Source organism: Tinamus guttatus, unplaced genomic scaffold, assembly GCF_059628265.1.
Source record: "Tinamus guttatus ecotype Peru unplaced genomic scaffold, ASM5962826v1 Tinamus_guttatus_pri_ptg000211l, whole genome shotgun sequence".
Lineage (NCBI taxonomy): Eukaryota > Metazoa > Chordata > Aves > Tinamiformes > Tinamidae > Tinamus > Tinamus guttatus.
This window is the reverse complement of record NW_028288745.1, coordinates 2,169,982-2,197,339: the sequence shown is the minus strand read 5'-3', so window position 1 is coordinate 2,197,339 and position 27,358 is coordinate 2,169,982. Positions and strand designations below refer to the sequence as shown.

The window sequence follows — 27,358 nt, the reverse complement described above, 5'->3', positions numbered from 1 at the left end:
CTTCTTGGCTCTTCTTCCCAGCAAGACGCTCTCGACAGCCATTTGAACAGGTTTTGCACCTACACGGCCCCAGAGGTGAACACAAACTGTGCATGCATCATAATCCCGGGGTATCAATGTTTAACCACGCTGCAAAGCTCTCGCTTTATTGAGAAAAGGGTGCACGCTCTCAGCTAAATGGCTGCCGTCCAAACAGCCCGCAGTGAGGCTCGGGCCGGAGCGGTCGGTGCAATAAACTGGTTTTGTCTGACAAAACCATCAGCAGAGATTTGCTCATGCTGTAACTCAGGGTGGAGAATCCCAGGCGCATTCATAGGCCTCCGTTGAGGAATCAGTGTTTGCTTGTTTTGCCATCCCAGAGTGTTTACAGAAGCCAAAACAACCGTGCTTGCTGTCCACTGTGCAAAGAGGTGATGACATCGCGAACACGGGTCACAAGTCTGAGTTTAGAGTTGTTACTCTTACACTGGTATGGCTTTTCATCCACTCGGTATGATCTTATGACCCCACAACTTTACAACCTTCCACTCTCTGGGCTTCATAGCACCTCTCCACTCCAGGTTAATCATTTCTCTGCCATTATCTGCCAAGAGTTCTTATCTCTTTTGCTGTCACTTTATAACAGGGTCCTCTTATCAAGCTGTACAACACCACGTGATGATGCCAAACCTATCGCAAGTTCCAATTCTTCTGATTAGAGAGTATCATGAAATGGGATACATGGTTTACAGCAGGTCACTAATGCTGGAAAAAGTACAGAGTCCACTGCAAGACATGCTTGTTACTTTCTGAATTCTTGGATAATTTTTTGTTGTTGTTGTTGTTCATCACACCGACTTTCACTGAAGGCTATTATAGCCTGGCTCTCAAGGCCAGAAAAGTTTACAGGCTGCACCTCTTCTGTACTCAATGCTGTACCCCTTGCACCCAAGGGTACTGTGTATTTGTACTTAATAATGTCTTCTAGTTCCCACACAGCCAACATACAGGAATCTATAAAACATGGACTTACATCAGTTGGTAAGTAACAGTTTTCTGACTGCTTTGATAACTGTGTAAATATACTAGATTTGAGGCTGTCCAAACTGAAAGAAAAAAAAAAATCATTATAGTGGGGTAAGCCAATAGAACTGCTGAATTTGCATGCGGACTTAACCAAACAGGAACTCTGTGATGCTAGGTAAAAATGTAGGAAAACAGCTGATGAATCAGTGAAGAATTCTTTTCTGCAGAGATAATGCAATTATCATATATATCATCAGATAATTAATGGTATTTTTATCTATTTCATTTGCTGGTAACTGAAATTGTGCGTGTATACACATACAAGAAACGCCTAAGTTTACCAATAGATTTCAATTGCTTCTGGCCTGATTCTTCTCGTTGAAGAAAATCTCAGGAATGTTTTCAGATTTTTCTGCGAATAATGCAGATGTCAGATGGATTCCTTTATATATCTTAAAAGGCAGAGAGTTAGTTCTTAGTGTGTTTTGGCAGGGTGAGTTTTTTAGGTAATAAAAGTCCTTCAAGACTTTAGGGCAGCAGCAAACATGCGTGCTTTCAGTAGCATATGGAAATCCCATGCGGAGGGAAGTCTCTCCTTGGTGGATGTGGCAGCAGGGACACGCCAGCCCCTGGCCTGGGCAGGGAGCCCGGCAGGGCTAGTGTCCCCCAGGCTGGTTTTGTGGTGGCAAGAGCGAAAGGAGGGAGCTTTGACCTGGGTGTGGGCACCGGGCTCTCTCCTCCCCTTGGCCCCAGAGAGGGTCACAGCCCAGCAGGCGACATGCTCGCCCCGTCCTGGGCCTCACCGGGAGGCTGCCGAGGGCAGCGGAGTTGGAGGGGGCAGCGGTGGCTGCAGGAAAGCACCAAAATGCAGCTCAGACCTGATCCGGATCCCTGGCTGGGGAAGGGAAGGGTGGCTGGGCTGGAGAGGAGCAGTGGCAGGGACAGCATCATCCGGCCACAAGGACCTGCCCTCCCGGGGCCAGCCTGGCTCCAAGGACAGGCTTCCCATGCCTCTCCTCAGAGGCTCGTCCCTCTGGCAGCACATCCACAGGGCTGGGGAGACACGTGGCAGCCCTGGGCTGGCCCAGGCTGGTCAGGCTCACCTGGGATGGGAGGTGGAAGCTGCGGGGAAGCCGAGCCGGGAGCTCCGATGTCTCCTCATGGCTGTGGGTTCTTCTCCATGGAAAAGCCTTCTGCTCCACTCGGCTCCTGGGGAGATAAGGGCATTAGAGAAGCCTTCAGCACGGGGTGGTAAAATAAGCAGTAGCCCCCTGCATATGAAGAGTGGTCATTTAGATAAAGTTTCTCCTGGTGGAGGGATACAACTCAAGGAGAGGAGAAAAAGACACTCCTGTCACCCTACATCACCCAACTCAGTGCCATTTTTATGTGGCAGGTCTGGATTCCCTAAATTGTGTGGCTCCGAGAGACAAACTGGCAGGTGACATAAGGCAGCAGAGCACAGATGTCACATACATCCAAAGGGAGCTTGCACGTGCGCTCTATTGCAAACCTACCAGGGCATGTTTGCAAGCACCCCTGGGAAAGGCAGGCCCAGCCCCTGGCACGCGGTAGGAATCCCGTGTGCCCGGGCGCAGGGGAGCTGGCGCTGGGGCGCCTTGTTCAACACCTAAGTTTAACTTTGCAGCCAAATCATCAAACAGGCAATGGGAACCCACCAAGTCTTGGTGCTACACAGGGTCTTCCACACCAAGCTCATTAAATTTTCCTCTGAAAAAGGCTAGGAAGGTGCCGTGGCATTTTTCTTCTATCAGTTGCATGGGTAATACAAAGCTACTTCACTAGGGTTTTTTCTTTTTCCTCTAATCAGCCTCTTGTCTTGGTGTCCTCTGGGACACTGTAATTTTTATAAGCATTAGCTATGATTATTTAACACAAATAATTGTTTCATTGACTTGAAAAAAATGGTTATATAACAGGAAAGTAATCTCCTTGTAGTTTCTAACTGTGAAATTTTCCAGCTTGTATAATACTTACTGCCATCTTAATTCTAATGTATGCCCTCGGGCAGTTTACAGTATTATAATATAATTAGTGCTCTTGAGTTTGGCAAGGTTTATTTTTCAGCATTATTATTATTATCAGAACGCACATAAAATGCAGTTTTATATGACTAACAGAGACAGCAGAGATTATCGTGGGAAGTTATATAAACATCTGTGTTTCTGTAGAGTAGTTAAGCACAGTAGAAAATAGGTGTATTAGAAAACATTCATGAGATTCATTATCAACACTTAGGTTGGGGTTTGGGCTAGTAAGGAACTCATAACAGCATATTTTTGCCTTGTTGATGGCATTTTCTCCTCAAGATGCTTTGGGAAATCCACTGACCAAGCGGCAGTGCTTGCCTTGACACCCCTTTTTCTCCAGTCAGCCTGATTTTAAATGCCAAAATAGGAGGGTCGAGCGGGCGCGCTGACGCCCGTGTCCCAGAGGGGAGCCCGCGATGCTGACAAGATGCGGGCGGCCGCTTGTCCGCGCGGGCAGCTTGGAGGTCAGCTCTCAAACCCATCCTTACCCAGGGCGAGAGGGAAGAATTATCAGCAGCGAGAGTCACGCTTGGCTGCAGCGGGGGGAAATCACTGCAACTTCCGATGCCACCTTATTATTAATGTATACGGTTTGCTCATATATTACCCGAGTACGTTATACACACGGCATAGCTAACATATGCAACATGTGCATGTTAATATATATTAATATATTCCTCTACACAATGAACAGACATGCATATGTACATAATTCTTATCAAGATTTCTCGGTATAAACTATCCCTATTTTATCTTTTCACGGTTTGTTTTATGATTATATACTTCTGTGTGAAGAAATCTTACGCGATACGTGTATATATGAGCCTTAGCTTTGTTCATGATAAAGATCAGCTATTAAATTACTTTTCGAAATAAAGTTTTCCAAGCCTCAAAACGCAATTAGCGGGGGGGAGGGGGCAGCGGGGAGGAGAAGCACAGACCGAAAACGGCTTTTTTTTCTTTTTTCTTTTTTACACCAGCGGATCAAGGTCAGTTGCCTCAGCAAAAGAAATTTCATTTTTAAGCCTGTCTGTGCAGGATAGGAATCAATTATCGCGTGCGCGGCCGAGCCCCGGCAGCAGCCGCGCTCCGGCGTCTGCGGCGCTGCGATCCCGCGGCGGCTCCGCTCCCGCGGATCTGGGGAGCTGCTCCCTGCGCACCCCGCTCCCACGCGGATAAAAGGCAGAAGCGGCAAAGGCAGCGGCTGCCGCCGCGCTGCTCCGCGCAGGGCCCGCGCCTCGGAGAGCCCCGCGGCGGCGGCTTCTTTTCCCCTTGAATCGTTTGCGGCAACAGGTCCCGGCGCCTTTTCCATGAGGAGAGCAAAAAAAAATAAAGCATGCGTTGGGTTTTCTTTGCTTTGCTTTCCTTTTTTATTTTTCGGTTCCCTAGACAGGACAGTTTTACTTTCTCGTGAGTCGGAGGCATGAACAACCACCACCTGATGAGTCTGTAGGAATTAGAAGCGGCAAAGTGAGGAGCGGAGCCCGCTCCTGAGCGCCGGGAGCTGGGGAGGTTTCGAGGCGCGCTCTGCTTAGCGCGGGTTTGTGACCGGCACGAAAGGGAGAGAAAAGAAAGGATGAGGGGGGAGAAAGAAGGAGAGGGGAGAGGAAAAGAAAGGAAAAGAAAGAAAGGAAAAGAAAGGAAAAGAAAAGAAAAGAAAAGAAAAGAAAAGAAAAGAAAAGAAAAGAAAAGAAAAGAAAAGAAAAGAAAAGAAAAGAAAAGAAAAGAAAAGAAAAGAAAAGAAAAGAAAAGAAAAGAAAAAAGAAAAGAAAAGAAAAGAAAAGAAAAGAAAAGAAGAGAGAAAAGGAGAAAGTCTGCATCGCGCGCTTATTTCCTGGTGCAGAGAGGGCAGCGTGGCGCCGTGCGCGGCACGAACTCCCCCAGGCGCCGAGCGCGCCCGCGCTCCCCTGCGCGCCGCGCCCGGGGCCACGCGTGTCCGTGGGCCGCGGGGCTCCGCGGGCAGCTCTCGCCCGCCGCCCGGCCGGAACCCCCGGCTCCACGGCGGGAGGGTCCGGCTGCTGGCTGGAAACGGGAATGCTGAGCAGGGAACGCGGTACGGGTTCCTCCTCCCTAAATATTCCCAGTATTCCCCCTTGGATTGCCTTTGAGTTTAGGCTTCCCTGCAGAGAAGCATCGGGCGCTCGAGTATTTCTTGTTTGCACTTGTTTCCCCGAAGTTTTTCGTGTCCAAAGGCTGGACCACGTTGTTTGGTGCTCGTGGAGCAGAGTCTCCGAGTTGGAAATGTCCCTCCTTAGGGAAAAGAGCTTTGAAATCTGCCCAGTTCTGTGGCTTCTTTGAAGCTGTAAGAAATTGGAGCTGCCTTAAATGTCATCACACTGAGCGCTCTATCTTGGAAACAAAGAGGTGGAAGATGCTTCAGATTATTTTAAAAAACAGACAGTGTTTTTTAATGTAAATGTTAATACATTTACATTGGGACGTATAAAATATTCCAGGTCTTGCTCCTTGTACTAATCAAGGCTGCTGGAGGCTCCCCGAGCCATCATCTTTTATAATTATAATTACACGCGTCAATCAAGACCTTCAGGCAAAGTCAGAACAAGGCAGGCAAACTCAGGAGAGAAATCATATTAAAAAAAAAAAAATAAAAAAAGTTTGGAGAACTTAGCGAGGAATTGAGAAGAGATTAGAAGAAAGGGTAATTAAGGTTGCTCAAGGCGATCGGGAGAGCTGGCACTCCATGTTAAATTAAACGTAGCCACGAGGGAGCAGGTATCATTTGTAATACGCGCTGCCCCAAACCGTGGCTTGGGATGTGTGAGCGCGGCCCCGCAGCGCGTTCGCGCAGGTCCCCGTGTCCCCAGGCCCCCGAGGGGAGCCGCTCGGCAGGGGGGTGCGCGGGGGCGGCTGCCCCCGTCCCGGCCCCGCTGCCCAGGGTGGCGGTGCCCCCGTCGGCCGGAGCCCCCCGAGCGCCTCCCCGCGGGGCTGGAGGTCCCGGCTCGTTGCCTCCGCACTCGCGGCGGGGGGAGGCGGAGGAGGAGGAGGACGGGGAGGAGGAGGAGGAGTAGGAGGGCGCGGGGAGGAGGGGGCCGGCGGTGGGAAGCCCGCGGAGCGGCGGCGGCGGCGCAGAGCGCTGCCGAGCATGGAGCGGGGCGCCGCGCTGCCGCCGCGCTGAGCCCCGCGCCGCCGCCTTCCTCCCGGTCCTTCCTCCTCCTCCTCCTCCTCCGCTCGCAGCCGCCTGCAGCGCGGCCACCGCAGCCGCGGCCACCCGGCGCTCCCGCTGCGCCTTGGAGCACAGGGGCGGCAGAGGAGGAGGAGGAGGAGGAAGAGGCGACCGAGTGCCCCTCGCCCCGGCTAAATCTGTGCTGCCGTGTGCAGGTGCTGGTGTCGCCGAGGGCCCCGGCGCGGCCAGCCCGGCCCGCGGCCGCCTTGTCATGCTGCCCAAAGTGGAGACGGAGGCGCTGGGACTCGCCCGGGCGAATGGGGAGCAGGGGCAGATGCCCGAAAACATGCAAGGTAGGAGCGGGGGCAGCCCGGCGCCCTCCGCCACGCGGAAAAGTTCCCGCGGGAGCGGCCCGGGGCTCCGTGCCCGGACTCCGCGCTGCGCTCCCGGGTCCCGGCGCGGATCGTTTTCCCCGCGCGCCTCGGGAAGCGCCGGTGCCCGCGCTCGAGCGGCAGGAAAAGGGAAGGAAGCGGCGCCGAGCGCGGCGTTTGTGCGGGGAAACGCGGCCCCGAGTCCCTGTTTGCGGGCTGCTGGTGACAGGAAAACTTTGAGGGCAGCAAAGTGTCCCCGCGCGCGCTGCTCTCAACGCGCCCTCCCTGGCGCCCTTTTAAAGCGCGTCCCGCATGGTCCGGGCACCTAAACGAATTAATTGAGTTTGCGATTCCGTAAACTAAAGGGCTGGGTTAACAGCGCTCTGGAAAAATAAATATTACGAGCATAAAGCCGTAAAGCTGCTGGGGTTTGTCGGCTCGTTAACTGTCCCGCGGCTTCGCCGCTGAAGAGGAGCCGCGTGCGAGCCGCCTTTGAAAAAAAAACCCAAAAAACAAAAAACTTTCTCTTCGTTTTCCAGCCGTATATTTAAGGTTTTTTCCCCCCTCTAGCTCAGAATAGCCGCAGGAAATTTGAGTTATTCACGTAAGCCCTAATCGCACGCGCTGTCTCTGCCTTTTGCAGTGTCTCAGTTTAAAATGGTGAATTACTCCTACGACGAGGACCTGGAGGAGCTGTGTCCCGTCTGCGGCGACAAAGTGTCCGGCTACCACTACGGGCTCCTCACCTGCGAGAGCTGCAAGGTTCTGTTCCCATTCCTTCCCCGGGCAGGGCATAGCCAGAAAAGTTTCAAATAGAGAAGGAATAAAAAGGAGACTCAAGAAAATAGAGATGTGCAATAATTTAACTTACTTCTGATCTGTTTGTTGTTACGTTCACTTATAAAATTAGCCTCCGCAAAGCTTTAGTATTTGGGATTCACTTGGGGAGGAATCTTATTTGTACAGATGGAAGAAACAAGGCAAGCTGCTTTGCATGAGAGCTTTGTCATTGCTTTCAAGTATTTTGCTGTTGCAAAGTGCTGTAGTTACAGAACAGCTTCCATTCTTACCTATCCTAAACATCAGTCTTAGCTGGTTTATATACATTCTGTTTCTGCAGCATAAAGTGAAAAATTATCACTGATACAGACGAGCTTTGCAAAACCTCCTGCAGGTTTCTGGAGAAGATTTTACCTCTGTCCATATCAGACTGCACATTTCTGCGCCCGTGGTGACTTTGCACTTTTTCCCCCCTACAAACCATATATGCATGACAAACCAATTAAGTGACTATCTATGAGTCCTTTTAAATTGTTCATTCATTTTGAGACCAAAATAATCAGAAATGCTGTTTATTGTATTGGAAGGGAAATTCATAACTATTTAAATGCCAAAGTACGATAGTGCCACGCAGATAAATTTATGGCGTTTGCCAAATACCTTATGATTAAAAAAATCTCTTGGTGCTCTAAGCAATGCACTGTAAAGGAAACACCTTTAGCAGAGAAACGTGATTTAAAATATTTAGCGCATGGAAAATAAATAACTTTGCACATGATATTTTCATGAAAAAAATAATCAATGAGAAGTGGCTAACAAGCACTTATTATGCTTCTAACATGCACCAAGGGGACATAGAGTAGCTAGAGGTGTTCTGTATTTCCATTTTCCTCGCAGCACCATTCCCATTTATTCCACATAAAGTTACATTAAAAGGAACACTTTGATTTTCATTTTATGATTATTAAAGGGAGAAACTGGTCAGCTTTGCTATTTCTGCTACCGCTGTTAAGGACAGGGGAGACTTGAGCCAATTTTACCAAGCTTGGACATAAGTCTATAAAACACAGTGTTAAAATGAGAAAACTTCTAGAGCCTGGCAGTTTTCTCCTGGGTACAGCTCACTGTAATTTAAAATAAACTCTGTAACTTCATAATTACTTAAGTGGTGTCAGAAAGATATTTGACAATGACTTCCATGAAATAAAATGTCGAAGCCCACTGTTAACCAGGCTGACTTTTGTATCCACACAGGGTTTCTTTAAGCGAACAGTGCAGAACAACAAAAGGTACACATGTATAGAAAACCAGAATTGCCAGATTGACAAAACACAGAGAAAACGATGCCCTTACTGTCGGTTTCAAAAGTGTCTAAGTGTTGGAATGAAATTAGAAGGTAAGAGCCATGGTCTTCCTGATATTATCAACTATCCAATATCCAGTTAATTTCTGAAAATGCAATTGGTTAATGTATGTTATTATATGACATATACTATTTTACACAATTTTGCTACGCATTTCTGACTTTGATATTGTAGTAGAAGGTGACTTTGTGTATGTTTATTATTGCTTTTCAAAAAATTCTCTTAAGTGGTAAATCACTAAAGACTAGTCAAAACCACAAACCAATTTTACATATGTGTATATATAATATAATAGTTTCAATAATTTAGAGTCTGTGCATGAAGGGATCTAGCCAGCATGGAAATTAGTTTTGTAGCTTTTTAATAACAGACTTAATTTAGATTAAATGCAAAATATCTAAGCAGTGTCCAAATTAGAAAAAAAAAAAAGTAGCTGTAATTAAATGCAGGTCTTTGTCATGCAGTCTGATTTTATTTCTACTTAATTAAGGGATTTTTTTTAACGTTCTTCTGACAATAAGCCAAAGAAGACAGATAAACAAAAACAGATAAAATACAGGTTTTCTTCACACTGACTTGCCTTTGGGAATAAGGAACCAAATGATCTCTAAAGTTTTGACCTTTATTTTTCTGAGGGGTTTTAAGACCTGAAAGAGAATTATGCATTTTCGAGTCTATTTTTGGCAGTACTGTGCTCCCTTCTATACAAAGGGCAATAAGAAAAGTACCATTCCCTTTGCCTTAACAGACAGCAAAACTGTCAGTAAGAGACAAATATAAGAACCATACTGGTTATACATAAAGCGTTCCGACTTTGATATAACTCAGACTTCACAGCAAATGGCATTATTGCTTCACTAAGGGCACTAGATCAGAAATCTACATTCCTTATTCTTATAATTGGACTGAAATGGCATTCACTTAGCCAGGAAGGACTGGGCCAAAAGCTAATCATGAAGGAGAAGGGCCACTCGCTTGAGTTGGGCAGGGAAATCTGTTGATATATCTGAATTTAAACAACCAGATCAGCCTCCCACTGTCTGGTGAATTCAGTGCTATCCTAATGGCCCACAAGACCCAGCGAGCACTGATACACCATTCTGAGCATCCTGAATTCCTGCATATTCTTCCAAATTCAAACAAAAGACATTTGGAATCCTTTTCCCATTGCTGAGATTAAGAACATGGGTAGAATACATGTGTGTTCTACTTTTAACTCCTCTCAATCACTAGCCATGAGAGGGGACCAATTTTTGTGTCTCTGTGATATCCACAGTTAACTTTTGATTTCTACAGCGTTTATAAAAAGTATTTGCCGAAATAATTTGGCTTATAGTTTTTAAATGTAGAATACTTGAAAAGATAGTATGTATGTTGCTTTAAAGGTAATTACATTTAGCATCAATATTCAGCAGCTTGTTGATATTTTTTCCCTGCATTTTGCTCAAAAACATTAGCAGTAATATTAGCAACAAGATTTTTTTTACTACAAATGTAAGTAAAGTATTTGTAGTTTTAAAGATACTCTAAAAATGTTATCTGTTGTAGGTCACATCCGTGCAACTTTCCTTCTCTAGCTAGCAAATTGAAGGAGCACAAGATTTCACAATTGTAAATGTTTCTGACATTTATATGTATATTTCCCTGATAGTGATATACACAGGCTTAAAATCTAATTCATAAATTAACATGGACCAAAAAAAAAATCACTAAACGATAAAGTCCTTATGATAATGTACAGTATAACAGGTACCTCGCATTCATAATAAATTTTTAATGTTATACTAATCCCTAAGATAAAAAGCTCAAGAACTTAACCTCCAGCAATCTCAGCAGTCTCAACATGTCACCAGGCTGTCAAAAGTTCCTCTTTCAACCTAATTGCCACTGGGCAAGGTGGGCTTGGTGAGAGCTACGCACTGGTCCATTAGCTCCACACCACGGTGACAGGCACTGCTGTGACAGAGACCACCAGTATGACTCCCAAGACAGCTGTTGAGGTGGATTTGTTTTAATTATTTCTAATTCCGGGGATATTGCAAGCCAGGGCAGTGTCAATAGTTTCTGTGTCACTCCCACCTTGTGTGGGAAGGCAGCAAGCTGACAGCTTTTCCCGGGCGCCTTCCAACTGCAGCTAAACATTTCTGTAGCTGGTCACCTAACCAGGAACTTCCTAAGTTTCCTGCACCAACCTGAGCAGAACCATTCAAAGGAAATATTTCCTTTCTGCCAAGAAAACCTTATTCCCCTTTATGACTACTGAATGTTTCGCAATTTACGTTTCAGATGTTTTGCCGCGGTGGGAGGCAGTAATGGAATGATAAAAATGAGCCAGTGTGGTCCCGCTGGATACGTCTCAGACAAATTCTGGACATCAGCCCTTGTTTCTAATGATATATTAGCTTGACAGAAAACCAAACATTGAGATCTCAACATGATCCCGTGGCAGGTGTGAAATTCCTGTAGCCAACCATTGTGTTTGTTCCTGCGTCCTAATCAATGTAAACAGCAGTCCTTCCATACTAGTAATATGCAAGAGGTACTTAAAAATACCAGTGAAAACTAATGTTTGTTAAATCAAAACAAATCTTTTTCTCTAGGAGTAAAAGTGCTATTTTGAATTTAAAGAACAAAGGAAACACATCAGGAAAACATGGAAATGTACAAAAATGTATGTTCTGCTCAGGAATGTTCAGTTCTCACATTCTGATTTCGCTGTTCTCCCTCCTCTGCCCTGACAGCTGTGCGAGCTGACCGAATGCGCGGCGGGCGAAACAAGTTTGGACCAATGTACAAGAGAGACAGGGCCCTGAAGCAGCAGAAGAAAGCCCTCATCCGAGCAAACGGACTCAAACTGGAAGCCATGACTCAGGTGATCCAAGCGATGCCCACCGACCTGACAATATCCTCGGCGATCCAGAACATCCATTCTGCCTCCAAAGGCCTACCTCTGAACCACACTGCCTTGCCTCCCACAGACTATGACAGGAGCCCCTTCGTAACCTCCCCAATCAGCATGACCATGCCGCCCCACGGCAGCTTGCAAGGTTACCAAACCTACGGCCATTTCCCAAGCCGCGCCATCAAGTCCGAGTACCCCGACCCTTACACTAGCTCCCCAGAGTCCATAATGGGCTACTCCTACATGGATAGTTATCAAACGAGCTCACCAGCCAGCATCCCGCACCTGATATTGGAACTCCTGAAATGCGAGCCCGACGAGCCACAAGTCCAAGCGAAGATCATGGCCTACCTGCAGCAAGAGCAAGCCAACAGAGGCAAGCACGAGAAGCTCAACACGTTTGGGCTCATGTGCAAAATGGCCGACCAAACGCTCTTCTCCATCGTCGAGTGGGCTAGGAGTAGCATCTTTTTTAGAGAACTTAAGGTAGGTAACGACCTTACATTATCACTCTATCAAGAAAAATACTACATTTGCTGTAATGTTGTATTTTAAGCAAGAAAGATTTTTTTTCAACTATGCATCTCATGCTTAATTTATTTGATTTGATGTAGGTGGATTATGAGGAGAAACTTGTAGCCGTTTTCCATCTAAGGTGGTTATAAGCTGTATCAAAGAGATTCAAGCTTCAGTTCAGCTCTTTTGTATTTTATTATTTATCACAACTGTTATTAACTTCCACAGAGCCTAGCATGAATTTTGCTCCTCACTGGCAGGCTGCTATTCTGAGTTCTCAGCAGGCACGTCATGCCAGTTTACACAGTAGTCACACACTTATCCTATTATTCCAAGCAACACATGTATGAAACCAATGTTTGTGTATATTTCCTACATAATCCCATATTTGTGATATTAACATTCTCACCCAAATATTATTGTGTTAATTTATTAATTTTACATATATTTAACCATAAATGATGAACCCCAAGCAATGTATAGGCAGAAGAGAAAGCAAGGAGGGAGCAAGGAGAAGACCTCAGGGACTCCCTTTTGTTCTCATCATCACTGATGCACCAGGGATTCCCTTCATCTATGCTGGTCACAGTGACCATTTAGGCTGTTCGTCATTGGAGCACTAGTGAGTTGGGTCACCCACTGAACTTAGAAGCACAGGTCACTGGCGGCCAGAAATTCCCTCACAGATATTTCTCAGATTGTTTTTTAGGACAATTTTACTGTCTGGTGTGGACATGTCTGACACAGAAGTATTAAGATGGGAATTTAGGATTAGATATTAGAGAGAGACTACGGTGGTCAGCCACTGTCTTGATACAGAAGTTAGCTCTGGACTGATTTAAAAACATTTCTGCCTCAAAAAAACCCCCAAAACTGCCTAATGAATTCAAATCACATCTGAATTTCCCTATTGTATTGCTAGTTACTGAATCTCCCCATGCTGCCCAGAGATGATGTTGCCTCAACCTTTTTCTGCTGAACCACCCATAACTTCTTGCCAACTCCTGTCTAGCTAAGAGGAAGCAAGACAGCACCCAAACAGAATACCTATCATAGGATTTCGCTGAAAATATAAGGAAACAGAGAGCACAGCAGAGAGACCTCCTCTAACGAGCTGTAGCCAGGATGCCCGCCACAAAAGTATTTCTGACATAACCGCAATGATACCAAGAAATGTGTAATAAAGCCTGATTACAGGAAAAGCAAGGTAACATTCATTGTGCTGCATATACAACTCCAGCTTCTCTCAGATTTTTCATTATAACGGGTGTGGGAATCATTAAGAACTCAGCCCACATATAGAGAAAGAAAGGAGGAAGTTTACTCCGAGAGGAAAGAGAAGACATTAAAGGGAGGAAAAGATTATCACATCTTTGTTTGCCTTATAAGTTGTTTATGATTTCATAGTAACCCATGCTCCTCATTTTAAATAATTTGAAGATTAAAATTTCAAACAAACAAAAAAAATCCAGGAAACCATGTCCTAACAAACAGGGACCAGGTCCTTCTACCTAAACACTGCAGAGTATTTTAGCCTGCAAGTAGTCCTGTCAAAAATCACTACAAATTGCAGAGTAAGATGTTCAGTATAAGAATTTTTAAGTTATCATGATCTTCCTTAAAATGCCAGTTGTGATTAAAGTGATAATATGAAAAGATATTTAAGCAATATTCACTTTTTAGAGTCACACGGCTTAGCAAAGAGTTCGCAAGCATGCAAAATGCTCTGCTGGGGATAGTTTACGTGATAGTCTTCACCTCCTACCCCAACCCTGCAGATATTCTTCAAGATATATTTTTACTAGTGCAGACATAGAAGATGTAAACATTCAAAAGTATTGACCAACATCTCCAGGCTTTGGAAGTATACATGTAATTCTCTGCATATACAGACTTCTGGAAATACTTTCACATTCTGGAAATTCATGGCACTCAGGCTTTGTCTATGAACTACTCTTTTTCCACATATGTTTTCAAAAGGCACCTGCTTCATCTTAATATTTGTACCATTTTAATCTTAGGACCATATATTTAAGATAGTTTTAAATCTTCTGTCATACTCGGATCTTTCTTGAGTTGGAGAAGATCTACTAACCACATGGCATTCATGAGCCATATCAACAGACTTGGAAATCTATCTACATCTAGTATTTAGGGAACATACTAAACAACATTATGAAGCTCTTCAAAAGAATCTGAGGTGCTCAAAACTTGTTTAGATCAGACCTTACATTGTCAACAGCAAAGGAGGCCTCAGCACTAAAGCATCTGATAACAAAATCTTGCTTTGCAGTTGAGAGGAGAGAACCGGAATTAACCAAAGCTTGTGTTGCTGTGAGGTTTCCATACCTTTCCTGGGCACAACCATCTTTCGTCAGTCCGTGGTGTCAGCTCCTCTCAGTCAAGGCAGGAAAAGTAGCTCTCTGAATCCTTCACAAAGTGTAGAACCTTTGGTGGGGAAAAAATAGGACCTTAGAATATGACGGGGATTTTGAATACAGACATAAAGGAAGAGGCAATTGTAAGAAAAAAAAAAAGCAGATGTACTAGCTATACGTAGCTGAGAAGTATGTACTGGTTTACAAAGATATTTTCCTATTCCTATTCCTATTTATTCCTACTTGTCTAAGCTTAAAGACTGATTCAGAGATCTCTTCCGGATGAGATACGTGCTTTAGAAGATCCCCAAAATTAAAATTTCACCTTTGAAAAGCAACTTACACAAGCAATAAAACAATAAAAGTGAAAACAAAGGTGGTTTGTAGGAAATCAACAAGGATTCTGTCATTATAGGTCGTTCCTTGAACAACTAGGTGCGAGTTACTGAACAGCATGTTTGCAAAATCTTTACCCGTTCGCTTTATGCAAAATCTTTCTTACACATTACTTCTAAAACTATTCTTACGCATTTCATTTCTCTCTTCGGTTCACATAAAAGGAAAAACAGTTTCCTGTCTCCTACACCTAGGGATCTGGGACCTAGAATTGTTCAGGAGGGACTGAAAAGGAGGGCGGCATGAAGAAAAAATGCTGTCCGTCCTATCAGTGGTTTAGGTTTTATTTATCTTAGTGATCAGAGACTATTAAAAAAATTCCATGAATTAATTTTTAAAGTTTCCTCTTTTTCTTCCAATATGGTTGACATTTTTTTTAAGTGTTCTCAAATGATAACAAACACGTTTTGAAACTTTAATCCATGAAGTTTATCTGTTCATGCATTATCACCATTTTCTCACCTGTTGTTCCGCCAAATTGCCAACACCTTTTTGGAGCTGTTACACATGTTAGCGCATACAAAGTAAAAACATTGACTGTGTGGAACTAACTACAGCACATTTCGCATAACCCAAAATTATATATCAATTTAAAAGTATATGATTTCTTAAGGCTAATATTGACACTTGCTAATGAACAGATCTTTGTACCTTTAGACTGGATTTCAGAAATGAATGGAAATGGATGAGGCAAAATAGTCACAATGAATAACAATGTCAGAGTGAGATCCTAAGCAGCCAGCTGCAGTCTGGTTACCTTGATTTCAGCATCTGCCTATTATCTCAAACATACATATCTGCCTTTGAAATTCAGGATGTTTTGTAGGGACATCAGTAATTCTACTTTTGACATTACATATTACTTGTTTATTCATACTGAGAAATGTTCTATATGTTTCTTTATACATGTGAAATAAGAATACAGAGATAACCTCCTAGTAGACTCCTGATAATAGTAATAGCAAAGCTGCCTTTTGTTTGCTATTCTGGAGTTGCTGAAAGCTCAGTAAATATGAAAGTAAGATTATATCCATCTTATCCTCAACTATGAAAACTCAGGAATGCCCTGGGGATGCTAGATTTGTAGCCAGCTGTCCTAGTCAGGTGAAAAGGTCTTTGTACAAAGCTAAAAAGAAAATATTGCAAGAGTTTCTAGGGTCCAAAGGTTTCCTGGCCCCAAGAAAAGATGCAGACAGTGCCAGCAGACCTGTCTTTCCTCATCAGCTCACATCAGGGAATATTCAAGAGCTATTTCCAGAGTTAAGTATTCCTCAGCCCATAAAGGGAAGCAGTCCCTGCCCGGAGCAGGGAGACAACAGAATCCGCACCGGAGAAGAGCCCTGAGGTTGCTCCTTCCTGGCTGAGGATCAGAAAATTAACTGCGTGATGGTAGTTCCAGAAAAGGCACTAAAGGAGTCACGAGTCACACAAAGTATTACCTTAACTTCTTTGGCTATTTTAGCGAGGGTGTCATAGGTCAAAGTACTAGGTGAGCACAAGCCCATTTAGTGAATGATTGCAGGAAGAGGCGGCCTATCTCACGGTAAAGCAGCTCATCCTAAAACTATGCACCGAGTTTGCAAATTGATTTGGACCATTCATTGCTGTCAGACTGCATCATTTCTGGCATAGACTGCTCCCGATAAGTATAAATTGTGCCATGCTCACATAAGGGGTAAAATGCCGTTCAGAGAAGCAATGAGTCTGTACAACTTCTGCCATACACCACAACAGATTCCCTATAAACTATAGGGAGTTCATACAGGAAACTATATTAAGCTATATTAAGAGAAATTAAAACTGTTTCTTAAAGCAGTGCAAATTTAGTGAGAATAGGATCAACTAAACTGATGGAGTCTGTATTTTTCCTATAAAATGCATTAAGATATATATAGTAAAATAAGTCTCTATACATGAAAATTAATTTCAAAATTCAATCTCTGTACAATTAAATATCAAGAAATGAACAACAAAAAGCACACAGAGAATTGCAGTACAAAAATCCAGTTAAACTGGATTAATACAGATTAGGAAAAAAATCTATTTCTGAAACAAACAAACAAACAGTAGTAGAATATCTTTAAAAACCTTCCTTGGGGTGACAAAAGGTTGATATATTATTTAGGCTTAAGTAATCAAAGGCAATTTGATAACCTGAAGTTCTTTGGACTTTGTAGCATGCATTTATCAGGATAGGAAATGTAACTAACATAGCTGATGAAATGAAATTTTTGCAGTGTTCTTTCGATCAGGGAAGTTATCAGAAACTGAGGTTTCAGAGTGTCCTTAGTATCACACTGGTTAAGATGCTGTCTTGTATAGTTGCTGTTTATTTAGTTACTGTTTATTGGTCTAGTTTAAGTATACTTGATCTGCAGAGAAAAATAAGAAATTTCACCCTTCTCTCAAACACTAAAGTGTTTTAATCTTACATAAGCAAATAATTATTTAAGATCAGTAATTACCTTGGATTATAAAGAGCAGGAAATATGTTAGGAGTTTTTTTTGGGGTGGGGAGCGGGGAGTGAGGAAAGATGTAGTAAAAAACAAAACAAACAAACACAAACCCCACTAAAACTATTGTTACAGAAAGAGAATTCTCAGCAGAGAAACCAGTGATTAATGAAGCTTCAGGTTATACCCTCCACCCAGCTGAACCTCATAAACATTTTATTAGATATTAGCTTCACAATCTTCTCTTGCTCTCCTCCATACCAAGCCTATGCCTAAATGCAATATTTCAGCATATGGGCATGTCACAAAATCACAGAACGGTTGTGGTTGGAAGGGACTATATCATTTTGCTACTTTTTCAAATTGTTCAGTGTTAGTCCAGGGCCACTTTTTCTACAGGAAAGAGAGAAGGGAAAGAAAAAAAAAAAAAAGCTTTTCTGAATCCATTTGTTTCAAAATTGGTTACTTTAGTTTACAGATGGGGACAACAGAAGAGGGGATTCAGCAACACTCTGGATTTAGTCACTTCTCTGTCTAATGTTTGATGCCCAGCATCCTGCCGAGACTAAGCACTTGTGCTCCCTGTGTGTGTTTTTTTTGAAAGGTGGCCGCTCTCCCCCTTGAGTGGATTTTGGAGTCACCATTTCACTATAGCAAATACACTCAGGTTTCCAAGAGCAGTCACAACGGGATAACAGCGTTCAGTTACTTCTGAACTAGGCAGGATTTGAGCAAGCTGGAGGCAAACGAGAAGCTCAACACTTACAGTCCAGTCTTTTCTTCAAAGTGTAGGCATCCAATTAAAAGCACACAAAAAACGCGCTTTTAGGATTACATGTGTGATGCTACCCCATGCACCTCACACTGCTGAGTGGCAGAGGGGAAGACTGCTCTTTAGACATTGCATGCTGGCACTGGTCCAAAGTGATATTAAGGTGAACTCAAACATGGGCTGCAAAATTGGAAAAGAATCTAGCCAACGGTGAATGATCAGCTCTACGGTACACTCAGACCACTATTTTTAACTTTTTTTTTTTTGTTAGGAGGAATCAATCTTTTTGCCAAACAAAGGGGAGAGGTTTACAGATTAAAAATTAAAGAACTATAATCTCTTGTAAAATCATAGACATATCATTTCCTGATGTCACGTACAAAAGTCATCCATCATTCTAGTCAAAGCTCTTCCCCTGCAAAGGAGTTCACTTTTTAAGTGAGATTCTGGACCACACACACACAAAAAAAAAAAAAAAAAAAAGTGCCATTTTTCCCCACACAAATTATGACATTTCTTACAACCAGGCAGTAAATCTTACTGCAAGAAAAAAACATGTTTCCTCATTCTTTGGCATTCGTTTCCTTGAGATCCAGTGCTTCTACACAATACCTGTACAATATTCCTGTTTGCATGGGATGGTACCCAGCTACAATGAACACCTGCCTTGATAAGCCTTCAAGCACTGTTGAAATTTAAGGATGTTTCTCTGCTAAACCATTGCCCTTAAGAATATCTATAGTTAGGATGAGATCAGAGTCATACTGAAATCACTTGCAGGCTTCCTTATCGGAATAAAAGCCTAAAACTAAGGTCTTTCAAATCATGTTATAATTTGTAAGATCACTCAAAACAGCTTGGATGCGGTATCCAGCTGTAGATGGGGAAATTTAGTAGAGGACTTGCTAGGTCTTTTCCATATCCAATGTTAAAAATGGATTATAAAACAGATCTTTAAGTAGAAGATAGTAAAATTGAGAAGCAGATTTTACCTGAACTTTTTTCAGAGTCACTCCGCAGATCCAACTTTTGACCAGTACATATGAATGTGTAGACTTTTGACCATGTAAAACAGTACCAACCTACTGCCAGGAAAAGATTGCCTATTGCCTGGCATGACCTTCACCTAGTAGGTGCAGGGTGCTTCGCATTGCCGCATGGAGAGGCCGCAAGGGCCAAGGCCATGGCTCTTCCTGGGCACCATGGAAGCAGATTGGGATTGATGCTCCTGCCTCCACTTCCTCAGGGAACTGTCCAGGGTTGGCAGCCACTAAAATCACCGCTGGTGGTGGCAGGTCTGCTCAGCAAGGCCAGGAAGTACAACAGGGTGGGAAGCGGCCTCCACCCCAGCCTTACAATGGCCAGGCAGAGGATGTTGGGACAAGTGGTGCCTGCCAGCCCATTAATGGGCAACACTGAGAAACAAATCCGCAAAATCTGCTTCTAAGCCTCATGTTCGTCTGTCTGAGGCAAATTTCCCTTCTCTGTGTGGGGACTAGCTCTGCTGTGCAAAAGAGAGGCGGGAGGGCGCCACAGGGCCCTGCATGGAGAAGACAGAAGGTCAAAATGGCCGCCCATGCCACGTGCCAAGGGGATGGCAGGGAGAGAACATGGCCTCCCAGGCGCGCACATAGAGGGGTTAGGAGGGCGAGAAGGCCCCTCAGGGCCACACACAGAGGGGACAGGAGGGTGAAATGGCCACCCAGGGCCAGGATGGCGGCACAGGGTCACACAGAGGGGGACAGCAGGGCAAAATGGCTGACCAGGGCCAGGATGGCGGCACAGGGACATGCACAGAGGGGACGCAGGGCGGCCATGAGGGAAGCTGCTGGCCAGGCACTGCCTCTGTGCTGGCAGTTGTTGCTCTGCCAGCATTTTTCCGTTAAAGCATGAACTGCTAATTGTTCTCACACTTTTCCTCATTGCTACTCCCAAATCCCGCTGCTTTAGGCTGAGTTAAAAAAACACACATGAGATTTTTCTCCCCAAAAGCTCTTCATTTGCAGACAGGAAAGGTTCAAGAGGCAACTAGGGAAAACTGAGAGGGAAGGCATGATACCAATGGGAAAGAGAGGCTCTAATTCTGCATGGAAATCCTCAATATCTTTTTTCCACCCCTATACCTGTCAGATGTTAGTTATAGATGGTTAGGTAAATGTCAGCGCAAGCTACTACATAAAAAAAATATTTTACAGTGTCTGAGAATGGCCTTAGTCTTCATTACAGACCTAAAGAAATGGCACAAATGTGAAATAAGTCATATTAGTCAAATAAGTCAAATAGTGGAATAAGATAGCAAATAAGCATGTTATGGTGAAAAAAAGAAACATCTTGTCTAATGCTGGAGCTTGTCTGACATACTCATCATCTGGAGATGAGAAGAACCTAAAATCTGTCTTCAGAAATACAAAAACATTTTTTAAATCTAAATACAGCCCTCATTTGTTGAAAGAAAAGTTACTTTGATATTTGTTGCTAAATAAAATCTTAGATCGAGTAAATTTAATTTAAAAAATTAGTTAGGGCAACAATAAACACAGGAAATATACATGAGTAAAGTGTTCTGAAAGTCAGGCAAGTCTTTTAAGGCTATAAATATCACCTAAGCAAGGCCACTATAATTAGCAAGGGTGAACAAAAGAAGACAGCCAGAAATAGATGGGGAGGAGGGAGGCAGGGGGGGTGAAGTGTCTTGGTTAACCTTATTTAAGTGTTCTTTCCATAGCATAGGAAACGGTTCCAGCTAGCTCATGAGTTCTGCTGGTATTAACTGATTTTTAAAAGGACATTTCCATGTTGTCCATATGCCAAGGAAATTCTTTTACTGGCATGTTTGCTGCATACAGGAAACATCATCCTGACACTGGATGTGACGAAGGATTATATCCCGGCTCTAGTGTTAGCACCAGTGCCGTGTGTTAGTTGCAGCAGTTACCTTCTTGTCACTTGGGGAACACCCACTGCAGTTTCAAAACTCGTCCTGAGTAACAAGCCAGGGCAGGGCCTCCTGGCGCTGCATCTGATGCAGGGTCCCTCCTTTCTCCAGAAGTAACTTGCCGTGGTCCTTGTGCACTCCCAGCCCAGCTCATCCATCTTAGAGGGTTGGGGAGAAAGGTGTCAAAACCTGCTGGGACCCATCCTCATCTCCGTGCAGTGGCCACAATTCCCCGTACAAGGAAATAGAGAACCTACAACCACTCGCTCTGCTACATAGCGAGCTGAACAAGTCAATCCTGAATTTAGTGATTTTCAGTGCAATTTGAGTCATGGTTATGGTCCCATATCTTACACTCCCTTTAGCAAGATTTGCCATTGAAGTCAACAAGAGCTTTGTCTGACTAAGAAGTGCAAGTTAAGTCTTGAATAGTGTATTTCCAGTTTCACTCACAGTATCTTCAAATTTCCTGTTTTCCTTTGTAAAGCTGCCTGTGTCAAGTGTTTTATTCCCGTTTCATCTGCTATGTGTTATTTCTAAATTCCCTTTTTGTTCGATGTATATCCTCTTCTCGTCCTTTCTCTGTTCCCCAGGAATAATGTTACTACCACAGTCACTACCTAGGATAGTAACTACACTTGTCTGTGGGCATCAGCCAGTGTCCTATCCCACAGAGAAACTTCATACAAAAGCCACTGTGTTTCAGTGACACTCCCTTAAAATCCATGTATGCCCTTTTGAGAAATGACGCTCTGGGCTTGGCATGGAAGGGTGGCAAAAATTTCTAAGACGAAGGCTCAGAGTGGATGGGTCTGACAGGCTGGCGGTATTCTTCTCATCTGGCTATTGCTGGAGCTCCCCAAGGCACAAATAAGGCACAATGATATTTAATCCAGACTCTGCTAACTTTCTCTCAGATAACAAAACAAAACAAACAAAACAAAAAAAAAAACACGGAGACTAAGGGGATGCAATTGCACAAAACCTCTCATCCTACTCCATCTTGCTCACACAGTAGATTTAGGGCATCACAACCGTTGCATTAGGAAAGGATGTGGGAGAAAGGGTGCTGGGAAGGATTAAGCTAAATTAGGTGGTGGTGCAAGTTATCTAGCGGGCAAGTAGAAGCCAGAACTGATGCCATAGTTCTGCCCAGGTCACCAGGGTCTCTGCTGCTTTTAACCACTCCACAATCACTGGTGTTCCTTCTGACTAGATATGGAGAAAGACAGGGAGGTTGGTAAATTATTGGGAGATATGGTAAATTAATAATAATGATAACAACAATCTGAAGTAGAAATAAACACATAGCAATTATTTTACTTTAGTTTAAACCTGTCATTCACAAGATAGGTTCTTCTGAAAATATGGTCAAGGACAATGCTTGCTCTTCAATAAGAATGAAATTCACTGACATTTTAGCCTTCCTGTGAACAAGTAGTTCACTCTTGACATGCCTTGCTCCCTTGAACAGTATGTATTTTTAATTTGCATTCGTCTCCTTTAAGACATGCCTTCTCCTCTTGACTTCAGTGGGAGCTCCACATAATTTGCCTTTAATTCCCTTACATGTTGACAACTCCAACTGACATTAATAAGAGTTTCCATGGAGTCTCTCCCTCTCTCTGTGTAAAAGAGGATAGTTTTTAGTGGTTTATCACAGCAGTGGCTGGTGTATTTACAGATCGAGTGTAGGAGCATTATCAAAGAGGCAAAGATTGCCCATCGAGAATGTATCATTATTTCTTCCCTTCTCTGTTAAAGTGGAACTTGACCTATTACTCCAGACTGAGTAACAAAGGCTGTCCTGTGAACAAAATAACACTCCTTATTCTAACAAACACCTCTCATTTATGAAAATATTGCTTAGTAATAAAGTCAGCTAGCCAGCAAGGACTTTCTTTATCAACTGCTAATATAATATCCTAGTGCAATTAACATGAATTAGAAAAGATCTTTCTTCAAGAGACCAAGATTCTCTGGGGCCAGATGCTGCAACATTCAGATGCTGCTGAATTGCAGTTTGCATCATGAAAACAGAAATATTGTTTTATTTTGAGATTGAGCCCTGCTTGATTGATTTGAGCCCTGGCTTGTATACCCACATGTACCGAGGGACACAGTGAACAGGAGCCACTCTTCTCCTTCTCCATAAGAACTATTGCATGTGGCTTTCTGTGCTAACGTAACCCTCCCTCCAATATTTCAAAAGATACAGAGCTTCCCAGCATGATGATAAAGTTTTCCTGTGTTCCAATAATAAAAGTTGACCGTACCAGTAATTTCCAGTTCCTCTGTGGTCGGGCAGCCTGTGAAGACTAACTCAGAAGTACCCAACCTGCAGTATCAGTGTGGGAGTCGGAAACAGATGTTCACCAGACAATACAAGTTGTTGTCACTGTCGATACTACGTGGCACTTTTCCCAACAGAAATTGTTTGTAGCTGCAAAAGAATGTAGGGAATGATTCATGCAACAAATTATTTTTTGGGTTTTTTTTTTTTTTTGAGTGTTATATACTCCTCATTTTCTTTGTTTTAAATGATTGAATCACAGAGGCATAAGCAGCCAAAAATATAATTAGCTGGGCTTGTAGCATCTGTGCAGTACATCAGCCAAAAAAGTTTAAAGCTCTTTCTAAAGACAAGGCATTACATTATATTAAAAAAGAGTTAAATTTTGTTCTTTAGAATTTGGGTGCTGAACCCTTTTAGCCTTGTAAAGTAGCTGATGCTCGGCAGACATTTATTTCCACAAAAGGCAAATGCACAGGGGATAAATGGGACAAGATGCTTCAAAGTTTAGTGAGCCTGTATGTAAGAGTCATAATTTATTTTATTCATATAATAGCAATTTGTAGATTTTTAAAGTAGACTCCTTATGCCTTGGAAATTCAAATGGGCCATTTGGGCATTCAGAACTGATCAACACTCAAATGAGGAAAATTCTCTATTAGAATAGTATATGGTGTCTAGCCTTGATTTCAAAATTTCATGAATATTACAAAAGCAGATGCACAAGATCATGCTTACTGTAAAAGGCAATGGATTAGTCAAGGTGCTCTTTCAATTAAATATTAATCTTTCAAGGATACATTAAATATATTTAACCAAGGACTGGAGGCAGAAAGCCTAGGTGAAATCAGATCCAGATACATATGAGTATATTCAGTAGGCATCCCAACGAAAGGTAAAGATATGACCATCAGAATTCTTGGAAATACCACTTCTATTTTACATCAAAAATCAATGCTCTGGGTATTTTTAAGAATGAAGACATTTGGGATCTGAGTCAGAGTTCGCTGAAATCATTGACAAAACTCACTTATAGTTGCTGACTGTTGTATCCTTCACAGACCTTCCTGAGCGATATAGAAGAGAAGAATAAAGCATGTGTAGGGACGGGGCCCAAGTAAGGGTAAAAGATTTTATGACAGTAAAATCAAACAACTGACTTATTTTTGCAGAGGCGTTTAGTAACACTTCACAAGAATCTTTTTGCAGAAATAATTTTGTATTTGCTATTGCAGCATGCAGCAACAGACTAGTCTAGTGCTCCACGTCAGACTTCAATCAACGTGAAGCATGAAATGTTTTTCTGCTTTGCATTTCTTTTTAACTGCTGCAAAATTTAACTGCAAGTCCCAACCATAGTTCAACTTTCTTTATATTTTTAGATTTAGTGAATTTAGAAATACTTTAATGGTGAAAACCTCCTCCTTTTGGATGATTTTGCTTAAGAGCTTGAAATCTGTCACCAATTCTCTAAGTCAGCACGTGATAAGAATGAAACTAGCTAATCAGATCATGTGCCATACACTTGGAATAGGCTGAGTGCGTGCATGTGTGCTTGCATATGTGTGTTTTTATATCTACTCATGGGTTAGACTGTGCTTTCCACCCAATGGGTGTTGGCAAGTGACAAAGCGATTTGGATTCGAGTAGGCCTGAGGCTGATCTAGCTACGGTGGCATTTCTCCTTTCATCATCACACAGGGAATACTCCGGCAGGGTTTTTTTTTTTTAATTTATGAAATATACAGAATTAAATGTCCATACCAGACATACCTTTGTGTTATGGGGAGTGATAGAGAAACATTGTATTAGGCCCTGTTCTTTAGTCTGCATCCAGCAGAGAAGTCCCGAATGTACAAAACAGCTGGGAAACTTCGCTTGCAGTACGCAGCCTGAGTAATTAATCCAAGATTTTAAGAAATCAATCTGATTAAGCTTCATTTGAAGTGACTGCTCCCTGGTCCTGCAGTATATCTCTGTAAAATATGAATCAATACAGATGTTGTGTTATATGGGGGCATTACATCATTTTCAATGAGAACTACATTCTTATTTTAGCCATCATGAGAGTCAAAACCTAATATATATTTCAGACCTCTAGGACTTCTCACTAGATACAGAATGTGCATGTCCTACACAGTATCAGTATTATTTAGCATTTCAGAAATTACTGGACACCTTAGTTTGCAAAAGTGACTCATTCACTCCTATTCATTGTGTGAATTTTCCTGCCACCTCATTGACAAATTGCATTTAAATATCTCCTTTTTTTAAGAAAAGAGGGACTTTTGAAGGAAATAAGCTTTGACGTTGGCGTTTCAGGAGAAATTTCAGAGGAGGCGAGAGGAAAAGCGAGTGCTTAGGAGAGAGTTGCAGCGAGCAACCGGGACAAACAGCATTGGGGGAGAGGAAATGCCGGGCGGCGCGCGCTCCGAGCGCGCTCCAGAGTTAGTTAGAGCGCTCTGAATCTCATCTTTTGATCTGGGGCGATATTTTTCTCCGTTATGTCACAGAGGTCACCTGGCTCATGTGTGACAAACTGCCTGCATAAGTCACAGTGCCAGTGGCAGAGATTTGTAACCATGTCCCTGGTCCATTGCCTTTGAATTATTTCGCAGGCCCTCTGCTTTACATTTACACTCTGTCGGAAGATGAACAGGGGAAGGGAGTAAAATCAAGGGCAGGGTCTCATCCTGAAGGACAAGGGGAAACAGGTGGAAGGTTAATGGCCCTGGAGCGTATCCACAAGCCTCTCAGGCTTGATATATGGGCCTCAGGCCTAAAACGGGCATTGGCTTTCAAAGATATATTATTTCATTTGAGGAGAGACATTCTGGAGTTCCTGCATTTGTCTGCTGATAGATGATCCTCTGTCCACAATTGGTTATGGCGTGTGAGTTTTCCTTGGGCCTGCTCCCGTACATAAAAATTTTGCTGAGCTCTCCAACCTTTCGCATGCCTTTAAGCGCGGGACGTGTGCAGGCCTTTTGGCAGGCTGCTGGATTTTTGTCGCTGCTATTTTAGTAGTTCCTTTTGAGCCGGGAGGCAAGTGGGGGATGAAAGACACTTCATTCATACAGAACTGGTGAAGGGCGGCCCTGCAAAGAAAGGGGGGAAAAAATGTGGGGAGAAAGAAGGTGATGTCAGGAATCAATTACGCAAACGTGTGTCTGGAGCCTGCCAGGAAGCAGGTCCACTGCCCCAGTGCATTAGAGTGACACGTGCCCCCATCAAGATAAAAACACGGAAATCATTTAGTATTTAGCAACTTGTACAGCCCTCTCCTCCTGCCCCTTAGCTCCCTTCCTCAACGCTGAGAGCTAAAACATGCTTTTGCATACACTAAAAATCCCTGCTGCGTTTAAAGAGCGGGGTTGGGTGTGAAGGCGCAGTGGCCCCAACGCGGGGAGAGGCGCTCCGAGCAGAGTCGCGCGCGGCAGGATCCGGCCCCGCGCGCGCCCGGCTGCACCGGGTCACAGCGACACGCGTGGGAAGAAAGGGTTAAACACACTGGCACGTTTTATAGGCCCAAGTGCTGAGCTCAACGCTCTGTTAACAAAGTTGTGCTTTTGATGACCTAAATAATGCTGTAGGAACCCTTACAGGGCTGTATTTATAATACCACAGCATGGTTTAAGGAAAGCTGAATGTAAATTTTTGGTATATTAAGTATATTCATTTAGATATTCTTTTATAGTAGATATCCCTTTTCTTGAAAGAATTCACATGAAGTATATTTAAACTTGTCTTGCTTTTACCTTGTTCACTATTCCATTAAATATACCACTTTGATGACCAAAAAATAAGCGTGGAATTTATGTAATAAGTTATAATGTAGTTCATTTGCTTTGCTTTCATTATGATAAATTTTTATAAATCATTTGTTGATTTTTTTTTTTTTTTTTGCCTGGGCTGGTAGATTAAATTTAAACCTAACTCATGGCTCAATTTGAATTTATAACTGAAGTACTGCACTAGGACCGTGTTACTTCAGTAATTAGGAGCTGCTTTTGCTCT

At 43.2% G+C, this 27,358-nt stretch overlaps 1 protein-coding gene across 1 annotated transcript in view; it reads left to right on the top strand.

Annotated features, from left to right (window-relative positions):
• The first annotated feature begins 775 nt into the window (after positions 1–775).
• Positions 776–27,358, top strand: part of NR5A2 (nuclear receptor subfamily 5 group A member 2) — a 71,228-nt gene continuing 44,645 nt past the window's right edge. The window contains exons 1-5 of the mRNA XM_088524373.1: positions 776–1,020; positions 6,396–6,533; positions 7,195–7,313; positions 8,586–8,727; positions 11,437–12,083. Coding sequence (XP_088380499.1) covers positions 957–1,020; positions 6,396–6,533; positions 7,195–7,313; positions 8,586–8,727; positions 11,437–12,083 — 1,110 coding nt within the window. The 5' untranslated portion in view covers positions 776–956. The remainder of the gene's footprint in view (positions 1,021–6,395; positions 6,534–7,194; positions 7,314–8,585; positions 8,728–11,436; positions 12,084–27,358) is intronic.